Source organism: Tetrao urogallus (assembly GCF_951394365.1).
Source record: "Tetrao urogallus genome assembly, chromosome: 19".
In the NCBI taxonomy this organism is placed as follows: domain Eukaryota; kingdom Metazoa; phylum Chordata; class Aves; order Galliformes; family Phasianidae; genus Tetrao; species Tetrao urogallus.
This window is the reverse complement of record NC_136832.1, coordinates 10,575,265-10,598,797: the sequence shown is the minus strand read 5'-3', so window position 1 is coordinate 10,598,797 and position 23,533 is coordinate 10,575,265. Positions and strand designations below refer to the sequence as shown.

The 23,533-nt window shown below is 49.0% G+C and overlaps 1 protein-coding gene across 1 annotated transcript in view; it reads left to right on the top strand.

The window, feature by feature from the left end:
* Positions 1-21,105: 21,105 nt before the first annotated feature.
* The window catches only part of GARNL3 (GTPase activating Rap/RanGAP domain like 3), a gene marked incomplete at both ends in the record, with an annotated part of 40,109 nt that continues 37,681 nt past the window's right edge, over positions 21,106-23,533 (top strand). The window contains one exon of the mRNA XM_079544842.1: positions 21,106-21,179. Within this exon, the coding sequence (XP_079400968.1) occupies positions 21,106-21,179 (74 nt within the window). The remainder of the gene's footprint in view (positions 21,180-23,533) is intronic.

Genomic DNA, 23,533 nt, shown 5'->3' with positions numbered 1-23,533 from the left:
ACAAAGGGGCACGAGTCTCAGACTGGCCGGGAAGGAAAAGAAATCACCTCCAGCAGCCCTCAGGTGTTGGTTACGGGGTTGGGTTAGCCCTGCCTAGGAACAAACAAAGCAAAGCTAACCCAACCCCGTAAGCAATGCAAACTTAAAGCCAATTTGGTTTACATTAATTGAATGTAAAACTGAAGCCAATTTGGTTGAAATAAGTTCAATGCCGAGCCAATTTGGTTGAAATAAGTGCAATGCCAAGCCAAAGCCAATTTGGTTGATGCAAAATGACTGCAAGACTAAAGCCAATTTGGTTGAAATAAATTGAATGCAGATGCTGAAATCAGCGCAACTCTTCAAATGGCCGCAACAGGGCGCAAGTTTCAGACTGGCCGGGAAGGAAAAGAAATCACCTCCAGCAGCCCTCAGGTGTTGGTTACGGGGTTGGGTTAGCCCTGCCTAGGAACAAACAAAGCAAGGCTAACCCAACCCCGTAAGCAATGCAAACTTAAAGCCAATTTGGTTTACATTAATTGAATGTAAAACTGAAGCCAATTTGGTTGAAATAAGTTCAATGCCGAGCCAATTTGGTTGAAATAAGTGCAATGCCAAGCCAAAGCCAATTTGGTTGATGCAAAATGACTGCAAGACTAAAGCCAATTTGGTTGAAATAAATTGAATGCAGATGCTGAAATCAGCGCAACTCTTCAAATGGCCGCAACAGGGCGCAAGTTTCAGACTGGCCGGGAAGGAAAAGAAATCACCTCCAGCAGCCCTCAGGTGTTGGTTACGGGGTTGGGTTAGCCCTGCCTAGGAACAAACAAAGCAAAGCTAACCCAACCCGTAGCAATGCAAACTTAAAGCCAATTTGGTTTACATTAATTGAATGTAAAACTGAAGCCAATTTGGTTGAAATAAGTTCAATGCCGAGCCAATTTGGTTGAAATAAGTTCAATGCCAAGCCAAAGCCAATTTGGTTGATGCAAAATGACTGCAAGACCAAAGCCAATTTGGTTGAAATAAATTGAATGCAGATGCTGAAATCAGCGCAACTCTTCAAATGGCCGCAACAGGGCGCAAGTTTCAGACTGGCCGGGAAGGAAAAGAAATCACCTCCAGCAGCCCTCAGGTGTTGGTTACGGGGTTGGGTTAGCCCTGCCTAGGAACAAACAAAGCAAAGCTAACCCACCCCGTAAGCAATGCAAACTTAAAGCCAATTTGGTTTACATTAATTGAATGTAAAACTGAAGCCAATTTGGTTGAAATAAGTTCAATGCCGAGCCAATTTGGTTGAAATAAGTTCAATGCCAAGCCAAAGCCAATTCGGTTGATGCAAAATGACTGCAAGACCAAAGCCAATTTGGTTGAAATAAATTGAATGCAGATGCTGAAATCAGCGCAACTCTTCAAATGGCCGCAACAGGGCGCAAGTTTCAGACTGGCCGGGAAGGAAAAGAAATCACCTCCAGCAGCCCTCAGGTGTTGGTTACGGGGTTGGTTAGCCCTGCCTAGGAACAAACAAAGCAAAGCTAACCCAACCCCGTAAGCAATGCAAACTTAAAGCCAATTTGGTTTACATTAATTGAATGCACACACTGAAATCAGCGCAACTCTCAAAATGGCTACAAAGGGGCATGAGTCTTACAGCAGGCAGGAAGGAACGCAGATGGCATCAGAAGGAAGCATTGATTGGCCTGGGAGTAGAAGGGCTCTAAGGAAGAGTGTGGGTTAGGGTTGGATCGCTGGGCTGAGGCCGATAGGATGAACTATATTTAGACTGAGTGCCGCATCCCACACGTTGCCTGCGACGACCTTGGGAGGTGGTAGGGGCTTGTGGCAGAGTGACAGGAGGATCATGGAAAGGGAATGAAATGGGGATTCGGGTAACAGCTCAACCGAACCGAGCTGGCAGTGAGTGTGGGAGGCCTGGAAAAACGATGGTGTCCCAGGGGGGAAGTCATCAACTGCAAGTGTCAAAGGCATCTTCACCTGTAATACAGAGAGACATGCTTTAGAAGGAGGAACACCGAGAGCCAAACGGCGCTCACTGTCAGCCCACCCCCACAAAACGTGGAAGCCAAACACCATTCCAGGAAGTGGCATGAGAGTAAGGTTAGGTTTATTTAACAGGGAAGCTGTGGGGTTTTTGTTAGTATTACACAGAAGGTTGCAGATGGGTTTAGTGACCAGTTGAAAGCACTATTGAAGGCTCACAGTTAGTTTGCACAGTTATCTATACAGTCATGGATGCAATTAACAGTACATTTGGGGTTCAGGGCTCAGTTCAGAGCGTAGGGTTGGGGAGAAGATATTAAGGTTAGGTTTATTAGGATTAGGCTCAGAGTGACTGTTAGGGAAGGCCAAGGCAAAGCTAAGAGCAAAAGGCAAGGAGAACAGCTGAGGGAATGCCGAAACTGAGGGCAAAGGCATAGACGACACCCAAGGGAAGGCAACATCAAAGGCAAAGGGATGGCAAAGGCAGGGAGAGCACTGAACAGAACGCCTCGTCAGAGGCCAGGCCCCAGGAGAAGGCCACAGAGAATGCCAAAACAGAGACAAAAGAAAACGAATCAGGGAAGGTCAATGCAGAAGGCCAAGGGCAATGGCCAAAGAGAACGCAGCACAGAAAGACAAAACCGAAGGCCAAAGAGAATGCTGTAAGGGATGCCAAAACAAGAGGCCAAAGGGGAAGCGGCAAAGAAGGCTGGGAGCAATGGCCGAAGAGAACATGGAAGGAAACGCCAAAAATCGAAGCCAAAGAGAACACTGCAGGGAACGCCAGAACAAGGAGCCAAAGAGAATGCTGAGGGAACGCAAAAAACACGAGGCCAAAGACAATGTGGCAAAGAAGGCCAAGGGCAATGGCCAAAGAGAACACTGCCACGAATGCCAGAACTGAAGGCCAAAGAAAATGTAGGGAATGCCAGAACAGGAGGCAAAGGGAACGTGTCAAAGAAGACCAAGGAGAAAGGGCAAGAGAACGTGGCACAGATGGCCAAAACCAAAGGCTGAAGAGAATGCATCAAAGAAGGCCAAGGGCAATGGCCAAGAGAATGCCACAGGGAATGCCAAAACAGGAGGGCAAGAGAACACAGCAGGGAAAGCCAAGGGCAAGGAGAACACAGAAAGAAAAGGACAGGTAGCATTCAGGGCACCGTGAAGTGCAATTAAGAGCTCTGGAGCACCGCGTTGTGCCACGCTATGGAGTGGGTAAACACTGGTGGGTGTGCATTGCCCTTACCTGCTGGGCAGACAGTTACCAGCCAGCAAAGTGAGGTTCTGTGGCATTCCAGGAAACGCAGATTCCGTTCCTTGCTGCTGCCGTGAAGAGCCATGCATCTCCATGCTGTCCTTAAATCTCTCAGGAGCACTGCAGCTCTGCGGCCACCTGTGGGACACAATGCAGTAATGAAGGCACTGCCCCGCATATGTAGGGCTGCCCCCTGAGCACATTGCTGTAATGATGATGCAACGGTTATAATTAGTTATAATTAACCTTAAGGGTATGATTAATGCTATTGATAGGTTTGAATTTACAGTTAGTCTAACATCAGTATCCTGCACTACAATTACAAGTAAGATTACTTTGACAGAAAACATGGGGCATTATTTTTATGGCAGCATTCAGGGCAAGAGATAATTTTAACACTGGGTTAAGGATTTGGTCTACAGGTACACTGCAGGTTAACACAATTATTGTTATAACTCCCATTCAGCTATGGGTTCAGGTCAAGGTTAACATTAACGCTGCCTCCCAGCTCATCCCGGAGTGCCAAAGGCAAAGGCAAGCAGAACACCCAGGGCAGGCAAAGGGAAGCAGAACTCCCATGGAAAGCTAAGGTAAATGCAAAGCAAACAGCCAAGCTAAGGCAAGGGCAAAAGCAAAGAGAGCACCAATGGAAAGCCAAGGTGAGGGCAAGGAAAACACAACAGGAAAGGCCAAAATATACAGCCAAAGAGACCACAGCAGGAAAGGCCAAGGGCAAAGGCTAAGAGAACGCAGCACAAAATGCCAAAACAAAATAAGACATGGAATGCCCAGGCAAGGGCTAAAAAAAAACATGGCAGGGAGTGCCAAAATAGGAGGCCAAAGAGAAAGCAGCAAAGAAGGCCAATGCAGAATGCGGCTGGAACACCAAGACAGGAGGTCAAAGAGAACGCCCCAGGGAATGCCCAGGCAATGGCCAAGAGAATATGGCATGGAACACAAAAACAGGAGGGCAAGGGAATGCCCAGACAAGGGCAAGGGCCAAGAGAACGTGGAAGGAAATGCCCAGGATGACGGCCAAGAGAACACGGCAAGAAACGCCAAAACAGGAGGGCAAGAGAACACAGCAGGGAATGCCAAAACTGAATGCCGAAGTGAATGCGGCAAAGAAAGCCAAGGGCAACAGCCAAGAGAACACGGCATGGAACACTAAAACGGGAGGGAAAGAGAATGCCCAGCTAATGGCAACGGCTAAGAGAACATGGAAGGAAAAGCCAAAACAGGAGGGCGAGAGAATGCGGCACGGAACGCCAAAACTGAATGCTGAAGTGAATGCGGCAAAGAAAGCCAAGGGCAACGGCCAAATGAACGTGGCATGGAACACAAAAACAGGAGGGCAAGAGAACACAGTAGGGAACAGCAAGGGCAAAGGAAAGGAAAACACTGCAGTGAAAGGCCAGAGACAAGGAGAACACAGAAAGAAAAGGACAGGCAGCCTTCCGGGCACCATCAAGTGCAATTAAGAGCTCTGGGAGCACCGTGCTGTGCCATGCTTTGGGGTGCGTAAACACTGGTGGGTGAGCATTGCCCTTACCTGCTGGGCAGACAATTACCAGCCAGCAAAGTGCGGTTCCCGGCCATTCCAGGAAACGCAGATTCCGGTTCCTTGCTGCTGCCGTGAAGAGCCACGCATCTCTATGCTGTCCTTACAGCGCTCAGGAGCACCGCAGCTCCGCTACCACCTGTGGGACACAGTGCAGTAATGAAGGCACTGCCCTGCAGATGTGCCTCTTTCACAAACCTGTGCTCCTTTTTCAGAGAAACATGGCTGCACTCTGTGCCCGATGCTACTTACCAGCAGCACTGAGCTGGGAACAATAGACAAGGAGAAGGCTCAGGTACCCAACATTTCTGCTTCCATCTTCTCTGATAACTGCTCATTATACACAGCCCTCACCTTTGGTTTGGTAGGTGGGGATTGAGGAAGCAATGCTGGTCCCACAGACCCCTCCCAATCCCATAATGCGATGGGAGATCAGGTTCTGGACCACCTAAGAACCTGAACATCCAGGATTCTCTGGGTCCTGATGAGACGAGTCCCAGAGCTCTGAGGGAATTCACCACTGCAGTCACCGAGCCACTCTCAGAGGTATTTGAGAAGTCGAGGCAGTCAGGTGAAGTCCCTGGTGAGCAGAAAAAAGGCAACAGCACAGCTCTTATTACAGATAGAAAGTGTGACCCTGGGAACTACCAACAAGTCAGTCTCACCTCTGTGCTGGGAAAAATCACGGAGCTGATCCTCCTGGAAGTGACTCTAAAGCACACGTTCCAGTGCGTCACCACCCTCTGTATGACAAGCTTCCTCCTAATAACCAACCTAAACCTCCCCTGTCTCAGTTTAAAACCATTCCCCCTTGTCCTATCACAATCCACCCTCATAAACAGCTGTTCCCCTTCCTGCTTATACACACCCTTCAAGTACTGGAAGGCTGCAATGAGATCTCCCCCAAGTCTTCTCTTCTCCAGGCTGAACAAGCCCGTTTCCCCTCAACCTCTCCTCATAGGAGAGCTGCTCCAGCCCTCTGATCATCTCAGTGCCCTCCTCTGGACCCGCTCCATGAACTCCACATCCTTCCTGTGCTGGGGCCCCCAGGCCTGGACGCAGCGCTGCAGATGGGGCCTCACAAGAGCCGAGTAAATGGGGACGATCATCTCCTTCTCCCTGCTGGCCACTCCTCTTTTAATGCAGCCCAGAACACAGTTGGCCTTCCAGGCTGCAGGTGCACTCTGCTGGCTGATGTCCACTCATGGATCCTGGCTCATCCACCAGGATCCGCAAGTCCTTTGCTGTGGTGCTGCTCTTCTTTGCTGAGTTTGTATAAACATCTGGGATTGCCCCTTCATCAGTGACATTGACAGTGGGGTTGAGTGCACCCTAATGACGCCAAGCTGTGGGGTGCGGTAACACACCAGAGGGACAACGCCATCCAAAGGGACCTCAACAGGCTGAGTAGTGGGCACTCAGTGATGTACCTTCCTGGCCCAGAAAGCCAACCGTATGCTGGGCTCCATCCAAAGATGCGCGGTCAGTAGGCGAAGGGAGGCAGTCCTGCCCCTCTGCTCTGCACTGTGAGACCTCACCTGGAGGTGCTGTGTCTGGATGTAGATGTCCACAGTGCAGGACAGACATGGAGTTGTTGGAGCACATCCAGAGAATGGCCACAGATATGAACCGAGGGATGGAACGCCTTTCCTATAAAGAGAGAGAGCTGGAGCTGTTCAGCCTGGAGAAGTGAAGGCTCTGAGGTGATCTGGTAACAGCCTTTCAATACCTGAAGGGAAGAACAAAAAAAGATTTAGCCTAGATATAAAGAAAATCTTGTACAGTGAGGGTGGTGACACAGTGGAACAGGTTACCCAGACACATGATGGATGCCCTGTCCCTTCCAAGGTGAGGCTGGGTCAGGCTCAGGGCAACCTGATCTGGCTGTGGATGTTCCTGTTTGTTGTGTGGCAGTTGGACGAGATCACCACCACTGGTACCAGGTACTCCGGCTGGGATAACCCACATCCATCACAGAGCCTCTCTGGGCCAGTCCCACTATTCAGCAGACCAGGGACTTCATCACGCTGGGGTGATGCTGAGTACAGCAGTCCAGAAGAGGACAATCCTTGGCTTTCTATAAAGACGAAGCCAGATCTGCTGTTAGAATCATAGAATCACCAAGGTTGGAAAAGACCTAAAAGATCATCCAGTCCAACCGTTCGCCTATTACCAATAGCTCCCACTAAACCATGTCCCTCAACACAACATCCAGCCTTTCCTTGAACACCCCTAGGCTCGGTGACTCCACCACCTCCCTGGGCAGTCCATTTCAGTGCCTGACCACCCTTTCTGAAAAGTAATACTTCCTAATGTCCAGCCTGAATCTCCCCTGCCCTTCTGTTCAAACAGAAAGGACTGTAGGACGCCAAGGTGGTCAGTCACAACATGCTCTGAGAACGATGCCTTGGGATCCATTACCATTGACAAATTCGTAAAGGAGATATGAGAGAAAACCAGACAAAATAGGAACAAATACTGTTATCCCTATGCTCGAGTGGTCCAGACCACATTATGCTCAATGAGGATGAAGCAAATGGCCACTGCCGTCTGGGACTGTTCTTCAGGTCCTGGTCAATGCACCTCACTCTATCGCCAGCCGTGTAGCACATTGGGCTGGGAGAATAGACCCCATGGAGCGAGGTAAGCCCCCTGCAACCCATTCGATCCCTGTGTGAGCTTCCCACAGCCATCAAAAACCTGCCTGCATACAAACTAGTGCACAAACATAGGGCTCGCGATGTTCCGTTATCTGCTCAGCAGATCACACAGTGCTTACACCACTGACCAGACGAACACCGTCAATCCTTAAACCCCATCGAGCTGAAAAATTAGATCAGCTGATTTATTACACCTAAGGGTGCACAGAATGCCCTTAAACAACTCTGCATGATTGGATGCAGTGCATAACAGCCCTGAAATAAAGAAAGAATAAATTACCCCATTCCAAAGATGAACGCTCAGCCCACACTGCCAAGGAAGCAGTGTCCAGGTAGAGATGCTGCCCTTATGGCTTCCATCCCTTAAACGTGGCCAGCATGCTACAAAAACAACAACAACAGGGAGACTGAAGCCCTGAAATAAAGAAGAAATCACTTATACCCTCCTCAAAGACCAAAACTCACCCATGCTCCACAGGAGACAGTCTCCAGAGATTGATCAATGCTGCCCTTACATCTGCCAGCACTTAAATGTGGTCAGGATGCCTAATAACAGGAGAGATCACAGCCCTAAAATAAGAAGGAATCACTCACCCTTTCTCAAGGATCAGACCTCACCCCCTACTCCCAAGGAGATGGTCTCTAAAGACAGATACCACCCTAAAGGCTGCCAGCCCTTAAGTGGGGTCAGGATCCCCCCAACAAGATATTGCAACCCTGAAAGAAAAATCACTCACCCTGTTTCAAGAGTTCACACCACATTCTAAAGGAAGCAGTGTCCAGGTGTAGTAGCTGCTCCTTCTGCTGACAGACCTTAAATGTGGTCAGGAGCCCCCCAGAAAGTGAAATTACAATCCAACAATAAAGAAGAAATCATTGACCCCATTCCAAAAAACAAACACTCAGCCCACACCCCAAAAGAAGCAGCCTCCATGGAGAAATGCTGCCCTTACAGCTTTCAGCCCTTAAAAGTGGTCAGGATCCCCAAAAAGGAAAGACCAAAGCCCTGCAATAAAGCATCAATCACTCACCCCATTCCAAAGGGCAGAACTCACTCCCAAGGAGGCAACCCACAAGTAGAATGCTGCCCTTGCTGTTCCCAGCCCTTAAATATCGGCAGGGAGGGGTGGAACCAAGCTCAGCCCTATCCGGACCCACAGACAAATTGCTTCCACCTGTGCTCGCAGGGCTGGCCACACCCCTCACCAGGTGCTCCATCACTGCTTCAGACTGTAAACAACAAAAAAAAAGACTGATAACGAGCAGGTGTGGCAAGGGGAGTTTTATCACAGGATGAGCAACAGTGGCATGCATATTTTGACTGAAGTCTGTCCTCAAAGGCATTTGGTAAAATTTCTAATAGATAGGGGAGCACAAATTTCAATACTGATACAGCACACAAATTTCAGTACTGATACAGCAAGATGCTGAAAAGCTGTGTGTGCAGCCTGGATGGCAAAGTTGAGATTACCAGCGTGATCGGAGCGAGCGCTGTTTGCCAAACTAGAGGGGACAGCTTATGGCTCTCCAGTGAGAAACGTGTGTCGCCTACTTTCTTTGCGATTAAAGACCATTGTGAAAACAATTCAGGATTTGACATCCTCAAGTTTCAACCCCAAACCCCAAAGAAGTAGGGTGCCTGCAGCATGTATATACTTCGTGCAGCCCCTGTGTTCCTGGAATCAGAGATTACTGATGTACTGCAGCACCCCATTTCTGCTGTAGCATGATGTGGGATTTCTGAAGTCATCACAGATTTGGAGAAAAAACATTTCCGGAACACACTCCCCATATAACTCACCCGTCTGTCTAGTTTCGAAACCAGATGGAAGGGGAAGATTAACAATTGATTATCGGTGTCTGAACGGTTACACAGCCCCGCTAGGAGCTGCTGTCCCAAACACTGCCAACATAACAGCTACTTGGCAAGCAGCCACATGTCAGTTCAGTCCTGTGGAACCCAGTGCCCCCTGTATGCCCCAGAACTCTTTCATGGCCCCACGATGGGCTCTAGAGACACCTGGACATGTCCCAGAGCTATGGAGTATGCAGCGAGCAGCTCCAGAGACATCATCGAGCCCTCTCCCAGATCCTCAGCGTACTCTGGGGTGTGATGGTGATGTGACACATGGAGGTAACAGGCTGGGCCAGGATGTGCCGGTGCCACCGCAGGTGCCATTTGAGAAGCGCTGTGGGGCAGACGAGCATCCTGAGCTGGCAGTAACGGTGATGCCTGGTGCCACACTGCTGGGCAGCCATGTGGCCAACATGACCGCAGTGCTGGTAGTGCACAACCACGGTGAGGTCACGCACAATGCCACCGTCACCATCTGGCACTGCCTGGAGATGGTGTTCCGCAGAGCCAGGGCCACCGCAGTGGGGGCACCTGTCCCCATGTCCACACAATGTCCCCAGTCCTTAAAGACGCCCCAGTGCCCCCAACATCCCTAGTGTCCCCCCAGTGTCTCCTAATCCCCCAATCTCCTTTCAATGTCCCCACAATATCCCTGGTGTCCCCACATCCCCCCAGAGCACATCCCTGGTGCCCATCAGCTGCCGGGAGGCAGCAGCAGCACTGGTGACAGTGGGAACAGTGGCAGGAATAGCAATGGTGACAGTGGCAGGGACACTGTTGTGTCACGTGAGCCACCCTGTGCTGCACCACATTGAAAGCATGGGGACATGGGGGGACACGGGGACATAGAGACATGGGGGGGACGTGGGGACACAGAGGGGACATAGGGACACAGATGGGACAAGGAGATGGGGGGCACTGGGACATGGAGACATGAAGGGGATATGGAGATGTGGAGGAGACACAGGGAGGACACAGAGAAATGGGTGGGATATGGGCACACAGAGGGTACATGAGAACATGGAGGGGACACGGGAATGCAGAGGGGACACAGAGGGGACACTGAGGGTGACGTGGGGGACACGGGGCTGAGCTTTCCCCATACGTGCTGGTGGAGGTGACAGTGGAGGTGACACAAAAACCACTTACGGGGCACTACGCTGCAGCTGGGGGCCAATGCCAGCAGCTGGGTACAAGGGGACATGGTGGGACAGGGGGGTGTACAGCAAGGGATGAAGGGACAGAGGGACAGTGTGGGGGGAGAGCAGGAGTGATTTTGGAGTTATCCTATGGGGTGACACCAGGGGTGAAGTTGAGGTGATAACAGAGAGTGACAGTGGGGGGTGAAGATGGGGTGACAGCAGGGAGTGATGCTGGTGTGACATTGTTGGGGGGTAACACTGGGGTGACACTGTCGGAGTGATGGTGAGGGTGTAGTGGCAATGCTAAGTCATGGCTTGAAGCAGAGATGGAGAACCTGGTGGGAAGGCAGGGCTGATCCAGAGGAGCTCAGGTGCATGCAATGTTGCTGAGTGATGAAGGGGTGGAGCCAGGATCCACTCCTTCCCAGCCCCCATTTAAGGGCTGGCAGTGGAAGAATAGGGCTTTTACTGTGAGTTTCTGCCAACTTGAGGCTTTCCAGTGTAGAGCAGTTTGGTTTCCTTTGGGAGTGTGCTCACTGATGCTGCGCTAGAGCTGACCTTCATTTGCTGCAACCTAGGGCTTAGCTGCTCTACTATCGCTGCTGTGTTTTCCAGCTCGTTGTAGAGGTGATGCTGTGGGGATGGCACTGTGGTGATGGTGGGGTATCACTGGGGGGGATACTGTTGGGGTGATGGGGGGTGGGGGTGCTGGGATCATGTTGGGGAGTGATGCTGGGCTGTGACATTGTTGGGAAGATATTGAGGGGGATATTAGGGAGTGACAAGGAGGTGAGGGGGTGTTGGGGGGCAAAGTTGTTTGCTGGGGCTGAGGTTGGTTGTTGGAGGAAAGGTTGTCAGGGGTTCTCTTCTATTTGGGCTCTGTACCATGCGTTGGCCATGCTGGTACAGCGTGCAATGGAACAAACCCTGCAGACCCAGGGGAAAACCAAAGAAGGAGAGAAATTGCAGTGGGGATGAAAGACAAAGTGCCCTTTGAAGCAGGGGATGCCCTGCTGGTGCTGCCTATTGCATCCTCCGCTGGCATGTTCCTTCTCTGTCTTTTCAGCAGTTTGCTGTCTCTCTGGGGTCAGATAGTAATAGCGCCCTTCTAGGGGTTCTGCTTCCTGTTTACAGGGATTATGGTGATACTGGGGAGTGATGTGGAGGGCTGATGGGGGTTCACTGGGGTTTAACATCAAGGGGTGATGCTGTTGCAGTGGTGACATTGGGAAGGGATGTTGGAGGGTGATGTTGGGGTATTACTGAGGGGTAACATCAGGGAGTGACGCTGAGAGGTGATGACGCCGGGAGTAATGTTGGGTATTGGTGGGATTTAATATCAAGAAGTGATGCTTGAGGGGAGATACTGGAGTGACAGTGGTGCTGGAGGGATGTTGGAGGTGATACTGGTGATATTAAGCAGTAACAATTGTTAGGAGGTGCTAATGTTGGGGTGGCACTAGGGTGATGTTAGGAGCGATGGGGTATCATTGGGGTGACCTCAGGGAGTGATGCTGGGTGGTGATGTTGGGGGGTTGCACTGGGGTGACGTTGGGATGACCTTGGATGATAATAGGGAGCAAAGTTGGTGTTGGTGTCACTTGGGGCTTTCAACAGGGAATGATATTGCGGGGTGATACTGGAGTGATGCCGGGCTATTACCGGGGGTGACGTTGGAGTGATGCTGCAGGAGGCACGCAGGAATGATGTTGAGGTGACACTGGATTAATATTTGGCAGTGATGCTGCAGGGTGATGCTAGAGTGACATTAGGGGGGATATTTATTGTTGGGGTATCTCTAGGGGATGACATCATGGAGTGACATTGTTCGGAGGATGCTGAAAGGTGATACAGCCGTGACATGGGGGGGACATTTTTGGGTTGTCATGAGTGATGTTGGTGGGTGGTATTGGGTATCACTTAGGGGGGACATTGTGGGCAGGTGGTGTGGAGTGATACTGGGCTGATATGAGGCGTCACTGTGGGGAATGATGTTGGGGTGTACCTTCAGGGTGACACTGGGGTCAGGTTGTGGGGCTGACATTGGGGGGGGGTGTCATTGTTGGGTGTTGATGGGGGATCACTGGGGTTGATATCAAGGAGTGATGCTGGGGTGATGTTGGGGGTATTGCTGGGGGGTGTCATTGCTGGGGTGATGCTGGAGGTGACCTGGCTGCTTGTCCCCACAGCCCCAGTGAAGCTCCAGAGATGCTGGGTGACAACATGGTGACACAGAGCATCCCCATGCACTACAGGGTGGGGATGGTGGCCACCTGATGAGGTGTGAGAACACTCCTGGATTCCCCTGCACGCCACAGTCCCCAAAGGGGTCCCTGGAATGGGAACACCCCTGTGGCCCACATGGACCCCCCCATCCCTCCAAGCTCGAAGTCTCCACCTCATGCCTTAACTTCACCTCAAGACAGTCCTGCATTGCTGGGGCACCACTTCCAGGTGCAGCCCCCCATGGCCCCCTGCCTCACTGGTCTCACAGACTTCCCTCACTGATCCCTAGCCCCGCTGATCCCACTTAAAATCATAGAACTGCACAAGTTGGAAAAGACCCTTGTCCTGTCACCAGTGGGAATAGAGCAACCCTGCTCTCACTGCAATCACCTTTCATAGAAGAGAGCAATCAGATCTCCCCTCAGCCTCTTCTTCCTCAGACCAAATAGCCCCAGTTCCTTCACTTAGAATCATAGGGCATATTCTCCAAGCCTGAAGGTCTTGTGAAGCAAGCCTTGTTGCCCTTCTTTTTGCTCCAGCACCTCAAAATCCCTCTGAGGTGCCCAAAACTGAACACAGCTCTCTAGGTGGGGCCTCACCAGGATTGAGTACAGAAACAGGATAACTTTCCCTAGTGCTGCTCAACACACCATTCCTGATCCAAGCCAGGATGCCGTTGGCCTTTTTGACCACCTGGGTATGCTGCTGGCTCATATTCAGCTGGCTGTCCACCAGTACACCAAGGTCCCTTTCCATTAGGCAGCTTTCCAGCCAAGAGTGTAGGGTTGCCTGTGGTTGCTGTGATCAAAATGCAGAACCTGACATTTGGCCCTACTGAAACTCAAGCAGTTTGCCTCAGCCCATTGATCCAGTCTGTTCAGCTCCCGCTGTAGTGCTTTTTTACCCTCCAACAGATCAACACTCCCTCACAACTTGGCATCATCTGTGAACTTAGTGAAGTTGCACTCAATCCCCTCATCAAAATCATTAATAAAGATGTTAAATAGGAGTAGCCCCAGTGCCCAGATACCACCTGTGACTGGATGCCAACTGGATTTAACTCAGTTGACCTCAGCTCTTATTTGATTTACCCCACTGATTCCCCAGTTTCCCCCCCACAATTCCCCCCCTCACTGTCCCCTCGCCCCAAATTCTGTTCCAGGTGCAGACAGTTCTGCTCTCCACTGCACACTGTCCTCCACCACAACCTCACTGCCTTCATTGTCCTGCCCCACACACTGCCCGCTAGCCTAGTTGCCTGACATTTGTAGGGTGAGCCCCACAGCTCGCTGTTGCCCACTCCCATGCAGTGAAGCTGGGCTGAGGAGGGGCTGTTGGCCGTGGTGGCTGAGGTGGGGCTAGGGGTCACTATGGAGTGTGGAAGCCGATGTAGGGCATAGGGTGCTGTGAGGCTGCAGTTCACACTCACCAGTGCTGCTGCAGCAGCCCCTGCCCATGGAACACTGCCATCACCATGATGATGCAGAAGCAATGCTGTTGTATCCTCCACCTCCTGCCAAAATGTGTGGAACAGCTGAGAACCTGGTCACCCCAATCCCCACAATTGTCTCCACACCTCTGCCCCAATCCCTGCACCTGGCCCCAAACCCCCCCATCTCAGACCCAAACCTGTCTCCAAACTTCAAATCGAGGCACCAAATGGATCCCCTACCCTATAATTTGGCATCTGGGCCCCATGCCCCAAACCGTGCGTTCTAGACCCTGGGCTTCACACCACAAACTTGCACTCCACATCCTTTCCTGAACCCCAATTCCATCTCTGCGTTCAGATTCATGTTTCAGGACAGGGGTGGGGCAGGGGGAAAGGTGTAGGTGTAGGGTCTGGATTTGGTGGTTGGGGCCCGGAAATGGGATGGGATGGGGGGGGGGACAGACATGGGGTTTGTGGAATGGGGGGCGTTTTGGGTACCAGATGTGAAGTCTGAGTCACATCCCATCTGGATGTGGGCTGTAACTAGGAACCCACACTGCAAACCACATAAGCAGACCCCTCAACTATGATAACAAAAAGCCCAAATGCCCCAAATTCAGACCCAGAACAGTATGATCCATCGCACCATACCTCAGTGTAAGCTTCATGGACCCCCAGACAGCCCCATATCCCCAAAACAGCCAAAAAGCCTATGCCCAAAGTACAAAGTATGCACTACTGTTGACAAAGCATTACACATGTGCCAGTTCAGACACTGCATTATGCATGCGTCAGTTACGGACTAGCACTTTGCATGCACCAGTTTTGGCACTGCACTATGCACGCGCCAGTTTCGACACGGCACTACGCATGCGCCAATTGAGGCACATCACTACGCATGTGCCAATTCCTGCACTGCCCTACGCATGCGTCACTTATCGCATTGCTCTACACATGCACCAATTCAGACACACCACTACGCATGTGCCAGTTCTCACACTGCAATATGCATGCGCCATTTCAGCCAGTGCAAGACACATGTGGCATTTCGGGCACACTGGTACACATGCGACAATTCAGGCAACTCACTACGCATGTGCCACTTATGGCACACCACCACGCATGCGCCATTTCAGGTACACCACTACACATGAGCAATTCTAGCACCGCACTACGCATGTGCCATTTCAGCCGCTGCACAACACATGCACCAATTCAAATGCTGCATTACGCATGCGGCAGTTGAAGCACAGCACAACGCATGCACCAGTTCTGGCACACCACCACGCATGTGCCAATTCAAGCACTTCACTACGCATGCGCCATTTCAGCCACCGCACAACGCATGCGCCAACTCCAATGCTGCATTACGCTTGCGCTATTACAAGCACCGCACTACGCATGCGCTAGTTCGGCCAGTGCACTACGCATGCGCCGTTCTAAGGGCTGCACTACGCATGCGCCTATTCTGGCACATCACTACGCACGCGCATGTCCCGCACTCCTTCACGCATATACCAGTTATAGCACAGCACTAGGCATGCGCAAGTTCCAGCCCGGCATTACGCGTGTGGCGTTTATGGGACAGCACTACGAATGCGCGAGATACGGCACAACACTACGCATGCGGCAATTCAAGCACTTCACTACGCATGCTCCATTTCAGCCAGCGCACGACGCATGCGCCAATTCAAATGCTGCATTACGCATGCGGCAGTTGCAGCACATCACTACGCATGCACTAGTTCTGGCACACCACCACGCATGTGCCAATTCAAGCACTTCACTACGCATGCGCCATTTCAGCCACCGCACAACGCATGCGCCAACTCCAATGCTGCATTACGCTTGCGCTATTGCAAGCACCGCACTACGCATGCGCTAGTTCGGCCAGTGCACTACGCATGCGCCGTTCTAAGGGCTGCACTACGCATGCGCCTATTCTGGCACATCACTACGCACGCGCATGTCCCGCACTCCTCCACGCATATACCAGTTATAGCACAGCACTAGGCATGCGCAAGTTCCAGCCCGGCATTACGCGTGTGGCGTTTATGGGACAGCACTACGAATGCGCGAGATACGGCACAACACTACGCATGCGGCAATTCAAGCACTTCACTACGCATGCGCCATTTCAGCCACTGCACGAGGCATGCGCCAATTCCGGCACTGCTCTACGCATGCGCCAGATCTGACGCAGCACGACGTATGCGCCAGTTGCTGTACACATGCGTCAATTAAACTGCTCACTACACATGTTCGTGTTCCAGCATAGCATGACGCTTGCATCCATCACTGCACTACACACGCACCAATGCTGACATAGCATTACACATGTGCCAATTTTGGCACATCACTGCACATACGCCAGCTCCAGCATGAGCCAATTCAGGCACAGTACTATGCTTGCGCCAGATCCGTCACTGCATTATGCATGTGCTCGTTCCGGAACAGCACTACGCATGCGTTCATCTTGACAAGTTAATACTCATGTGCCAGTGTGCACACCGCACTTACACATGCGCAAATCTTGGCGCCTTACTATGCATGCTCCAGTCTTGATACACCACTATGCACGCGCAGGTCTCGACAAGGTTATATGCATGTGCTAGTGTCATAACAGTCCTACACATGCACCAGTCTCAGCACACAACTGTGCATGCGCCTTTTCCGACACCCCACTATGCGTGCACCAAACTTGAGAAAGCATTACGCATGTGCCTGTTTCGAGACAGCAGTATGTATGTGCTAGTTTCATCATATCACTACGCTTGCGCTTGTCCCTGCATGACATTGCGCATCTGCCTCACGCTATACTCCACTACACATGCACTAGTGTTGGCACAGAAGTACTCATGCGCTTGTCTGGGCATTGTAGCACGCATGTGCAGCTTCCGGCACAGCACTATGCATGCACCTGACTCGGCAATGAACTGTGCATGCACCACTCCCAGCAAGGCATGACTATGCAAGCGCTAGACGGTATACGTCACTACACATGTGCCATTTTTGGCACAGTACTACACATGTGCTAGTACAGACATTTGACTACGCATGCGTATTTATGGATACACGATTACGCATGTGCATGTCTATGCACCACAGGATGCATGCGCTTATTCTGTCATGTTACCACACGTGCCGTTACTGACTCACACTTTCTACGCATGTGCGTCTGCCAGCATAATTGTATGTATGCGTTTATGTTGTCAATACTCATGTGCGAGTGGGACACAGCACTATGTATGCGCTAGTCTGGGCTCATCAGTATGCACGCGCCAGTTTCAATGCACATCACTGCAGGATGCATGTGCTATTACCATAGTAGTTTACTATGCATGCACTTGATGTTTTACACAGAGCTATGCATTCAAAGTGCCTGGAGCAGCTGTATGCATGCACTTTATATCTGTAGCAGCACTACGCATGCGCCCTTCTGTTATAGCACTACCCATGGTCTTCTCCTATCTCATGACTACGCATGCGCTATTCCCAGCACTTCACTACACGTGCTGTATTCCCTGCTGCTGGCGGGCATCTGATGGTCATGCGCAATGGTGAGCCAATGTAGTTCCACGAAGGGCGCAGGGGCCACTGGGAGCAAAACCGTTTTGTTCCCGGGATGGGCACGGCTGCAAAACTCCTCAAGGAAAGAGACAATGGGCATTCTGACTTGGAAGCAAGGAGAATATCGCTGTGTCGGCAGTCCAGTAACTCAGTGTTCACCCGCATCTCAATGGCTTGTATACGCGGGTGTCCGCCATACGTTTCAGGGCGCATGCGCACTCTTGCCTGGAGGACTAAGCATAATAACGATTGGCGGATTAGCTGCGTAGAGCGACGAGAACGTACTTAAGCCATTTCCGCATGGTTGAGGCATCAGAGACGGCCGCAGTTCCGCGGAATGGTCACACGGTGGCAGCAGAGACCGCGGAAACTGTTTCTCCGACGGGATTGACGCAAACCTGGGGCACTCCTTGGCGGTCTATTCTCCTTCACGGGAAAAACACAAAGTTAGAAGAGGAAGCGTGGGGGAAAAAAAAAGAAGAAAAAAAAAGGTGATGAAAATCAGGGAAAACTTATCCAAATCCAGGAAACCTGTGCTAAGTGCCAGGGGAAGCGGCGTAACCCGCCGCGAAGCAGCGCCCCAGCCACCGTCCATCGCCCGTCGCTGAGCGGGGCGTGTGCTGGGACGATGTGCGCGGCGCGCGACCCTCCTTCCCGGGGAAGAGGCGCGGATAGAAAGCGTGCTGTCCTCAGCCCGTGGGGCCCTCGTGGCCGGCAGAGCCCTCGGCTTGTGAAAGCAAGGGTTGTTGGCAAAGATGCATTGCGAGGGAGTAGTTACTGGATGTTGAGTTTTGCCGGTCGGTCTGTTGCCGCATCATTGTATTTTAGACGTTTAGCAATTAATACCTCTTGAGATAGTTGTTGAATGCTGTAAATCACTAAAATCTGCATTTTATTTGGCCTTGTGCATGATGTGTAAGAAGTGTTCTTTCTAAATCAATTTCTAATTCATCCAAGTTGGGATATGTTTTTCCTTGGACAACTTGCATCCACCTACTTTGTGCCTGTTTGTGCAGTATCAAAATACATCTGAGCGCCTTTTATTTGAACCACAGATTCTTTCCTCTTCATATGCTTAAACATCCAGCTTACTGGAATATCAATAAGTACTTCACACCTTCTATTAAAATTCATCAATAAATAAGGCATTTTGTTAAGATCATGTGACAAGCAGAAAGGTAGGGTGACATCAGATGACTAAATGTATTAGTTTAATGCAAATTAAGTGATGTAAGATGTGCATGTGGTCTTGTAGTTTGATTTGCAGCTGAACTTTTCTATCAGTAGATATGGCTTTTTTTTTTTCTAGTATATGAACATTGTGTATCATAAGGATTATTTTCTTAATTAAATTCAGAAATCATCTTTGGATGAACTTCAGATATAATTTCTTCTGGAAGCCTAAGTTAAAGTTCAGAAATATGGGTAGCAGCAGAACTATGTTTTTCTTTTGTTGTCTCCATTTGTGTTGTGATTTGTGAGCAATCTCCTGAAGGATTTCAACATTTTAAGTTTCAAGATAGGTGACTTCGGTTAAAAAAAAAAAATAATAATAATAATAATAAATTTTTAAAAAGCATATTCTGTCTTTACATCTTCTTCTTGCATATAGTGAAAGTGCTAAGTCACAGACTGAAACAGTGATTGAGCACCTGGTGGGAAGGCAGGGCCAACCCAGGTGAGCTCAGGTGTATGCAATGCAATGGACTGAGGGACCAGAAGAAGTGGATCCCTCACTTAAGGGTTGGCAGTGGAGGTGAGGGTATCTCATTTTTGCTTCTGTTTCATGCGCTGGCCACACAGGTACAGAGTGCAAGTGGAACAAACCCTGCAGACTCTAAGGAGAATTGAAGTAGGAGAGCAGTTGCAGAGGGGTAGAGAGGAGACATGCACTCTGAAGCAGGGGAGGCCTTGTTGGCTCTGCCTATTGCATCCACTGCTGGTATGTTCCTTCTCCTTTTCAGTGCTTTGCTGTCTCTAAAGGGTCGGTAAATTGTAGTGCAGTTGCTTGACCTGCTTGCCGCTTACTGGGATTATCTAAAATGGATTACTTTTGTGTGTGTGAGGGTGTGTGTACTGAATAGCACTCATAAACCTCTGTGCTGCTCTGAGTGCATAGTGTTTGTCTCTCTTCCTGAGACATCCTGTCTCTCAGATCCAACACTTGGCCCAGACCTCAACCCCCATAGGAGCTGTAAAGATAACTGTATTAATACCCAGTGTAACTCTAATCCTAACCTTTACCCTGACACTAAAATAATATTTAACTCCAAGTGTAACAATAAAAATCATGCGAAAAGTTTATAGTAAAAGTAACCTTAACCCTAATCATAATTCAAAAAACAATCATTAACATAACCGTAATCTTAACCCTAAAAGTAACATTAATCACAGCCCTAATGACCCTAACAGTAATTCTAATAAGCCTTACCCTAAAAAATCCCTGAAAATTATCCAGAAAAGTCACTGTAGAAATAACACTGGTAGTAATTGCAATCCTAAGGGTAACTCTAACCTCAGTGCTAATGTAATGCTAATCATAATCGTAATGTAGAGTTAGGGTAGTGTAAAAGAAGTGCTACCCTGTGCACGCTGCACAGTCCCTTCAGTATTGCATTGCCTATTAAATGCAGGTGGCACTGGAGAAGCACGTTGCTCCCGGGCAGCAGAAGGACCGCAAGAACAGTTTTCTGTCTTGCCTTGAAAACAGCAGGAAGGCTGAATTTCCTAGAATGCCCTGAAACTCAACTTTGCTGCCTGCTAGTAGCTCAGATAGGTAACAGCAAAACATAAACTCAAGTGCACATTCATTATGTAGTGTGGCGTGCTCTGCTTTCCCCAGAGCTCATTACTTTATGGTATCCCACTGGCTTGGCATAGATTTGTCCATTGCACTACCCTTGCTTTCCCCGAGTGTTTTCCTTGCTTTGGCCTATTTTTTATCTTCCTTAATGTTTCTCAAACGTTGCTCATCAGGATTTCAGTATTCATGAAGAAAATACTGCCTACAAGAGGGCTATCCAGTCGGGCTGTAATGCATCTCCTCATGCCTTTGATCTCCCACTGGGATACGGGAGCATAGAAGCAGACTGTAGGGCGGGTCAGACTGGGAGGGAGGCAATTCCCTTGGTGGAGTCTGAGAGGTGGGGCCAGAGCCCAAACCTGAGTAAAGCAAAGGCCGCCGGGGTTTGCGGGTCTTCGCTGGGGTTCCATTCATACAACGCTAGCTCCCTTTGCGGCCGGCGCTAGAGACCCGCGGGCTCTAGGACCTGGGCTCGGCAGCCTGCGCCATGGTGCGCGGCGGAAAGGCCCTGGGCTGCCGAGCGCCACACCGCCGCGCGTTCTCCGCCCCTGGTCTCTGTGGCCGCGCGCTCGCCTGTCCCACCCGAGCAGGGAGCGCTGGGGCGCCGCGGCGCAAGTCCTGATGCCGTTGTCTGATGCGCAGGGCAACTTCACCGCCAGTTGCTGCTGGTGCCCGGCGCCTCTCAGAGTCCTCTGGTAACTACCTGTCAGCGGCTGCCATTCCGGTAGCGCGGGCTGTGGGCGGGCCGCGGGCGCGGCGCGGCCGGGCGACCCTGTGATGGAGCTGCCTGAGGGCGGCCAGGCAGGCGGGTGACGGCAGTTCTTGCCCGAAAGGAGCAGACGAGCTGCGCGTGCTCACTGCTAATCGGCAGCGGCCTTCCCGACTTGGTGATGACCCTGAAGCGTGAGACGAGAGAAAAAGTGGCTTCGGGTATGGGTTTCAAATAAACCAACAAAGAGAAGATCTAACCCGAATGAGGTCTGTGGGTGAACCGGAGAGGCTTTGATTAAGCTGTGCTTCCAACTGATAACATGAATATATGTATATATATACAAAATATATTCATTTGCGTACATATTCTCAGAGACATAAGAAACGCTTGCCTGCAGGAAAAGAGAGTCTTTTTATTTTTCTTTACATATTGCAAAAGTATCGTTTGAAATGCATAGATGACTTTTTCCATTTGGAAAGTTTAGGATGTTTTTAAAATGAATATATTTCATTGTTTTCTTAAAATTACTGTTTTCTTAAAAATGGAGTTTATTATGTGAATTTTCCAATGCATTTGAGAAGATAATTACTTTTGTTCTACTTATGTAAGATAATGTGTTCTTTGTTTTTTTTTTCCCCCCAGAAGAAAATACAGTTTAGTGGTCTTTTATTTTTCCCTTCCATAAGCTACACACTTTATTAGCCTTCTTAAAAAAATGAATCAAAGCTTACCCCTGTGTTGAAATTTAATTATCTATTTAAAAAACAAGCATCATGGATTAGGATTTCTTTGATTTACTGGGTTTTGTTTGGATCTGCATCCCTTATTGCATCAGCTGTGCAATTGCAAAAGCACTTTTTTTTTTTTTTTTCCTAAAAGAGCTTTCTGGTCTAGAATACTAAACTCTATGTCAGCTACAGAGAATGTGCCTTTCTGTTTGGTGTTGAAAGTGAAGGCTACACTTCAGAGGATGTTATTATAGTACTTCTCTTTCCTTACTTCTAAGTAGAAATTTTAATATTTATTAAGGGCCTCAAGCATCTCCCATATTCATTTCTAAGAGTCTTTGATAACTTCCAAAGTATATTCCCTGTCTGCAAGATGCTGAGAATCTCTGCTAGTCAGAATTTTGTTAGGAAGACTTGTTTCACATGGCCTTAATAAAAATAATGAGGAGTCTTTATTTTAAGAGAAGTATGGCACAATTTGAAGTTGCTGAGACTACAGGTATCATGAATCTGGTGAATTAAGCCCTTTATTGGTCTTTATGTAAATCATACAAAATGGAATGCTATTACAAAGGCAGAATTAGATTAAGGAAACTATGGAAATTAAACAGAAAGTAATGAGTTTTTTTGATGTTTAAGATTTATTACACTTTGAGTCAAAAAATCATTGAAGTGATGGCATAATACAGAAATCTGATGTGCTGATCTTTTTCATTCAGAGCATCTGTGTTTGGATTCTATCCTAGCTGGAATTTTTAAGTGCTGTTGAATTTCATGCACATTTCACAGACTCAGGCTTTCAGGAGACTACTTAGAAAGGTATTGATTAACAAAAAAAAACTAGTTTGAAGAGTTAAAGTGAGAATCTTCCATAGTGTTATAATTTCTAGAGTCCATGCAGAGGCAAGGTTCCTTTCTATTCTGTTTAAAACAGAGGTGATTGTGTTTAAAATGTTGATATTTTCATTTTAGGATGACAGGGAGGTACCACAGAGCAAATATTTGAGTGAATGCATGCGTTCATTTTAACTATTTTATATGTGTTGTTCAGAAGGAAAGAGGAATAGGGTAAATGACAACTTCTTTGCAGTGAAAGTAAAATAATTTAAGTAATGTTGTGTGTCATTATTTCTATAGAAGTACATTCTTCTGAAGGAGCACGAGATGTGAAATCTTGTTTATGGCAAACTTGTAAAGCAATGGAGATACTCAGGAAGAAGGAAAATTGTGGTTTAGTACAAAATGTTGAGTAGGGTTGATGTTATTTTTTTCAGTACAGAGTTTTGTTTCTCTAGTATAGAAGCTACCTTGAAGCTGTTTTACTGGCAGTGTATATTCTTGTTCATTAGGATGCTTTGATATACCAGCAGTCAGCCTTGAGTTTCAAGTGTTATTTGGTGAAAATTAATTTCTGTTGGCATGTAGAATATATAAATACTGGTTTGCAATAAACCTGTTTGTGGTTACTGGTTGGATTTGTGTTATGAAATTTAAGTTATAATGTAGCTAACTTCCGTACATGTAGTCTGCAAAAAAATTAAGGTATTCTTTACAAGGCATTATTTTATAAGGCTAAAAACAATTTTTTCCATTGACTTCTAAAACTGGA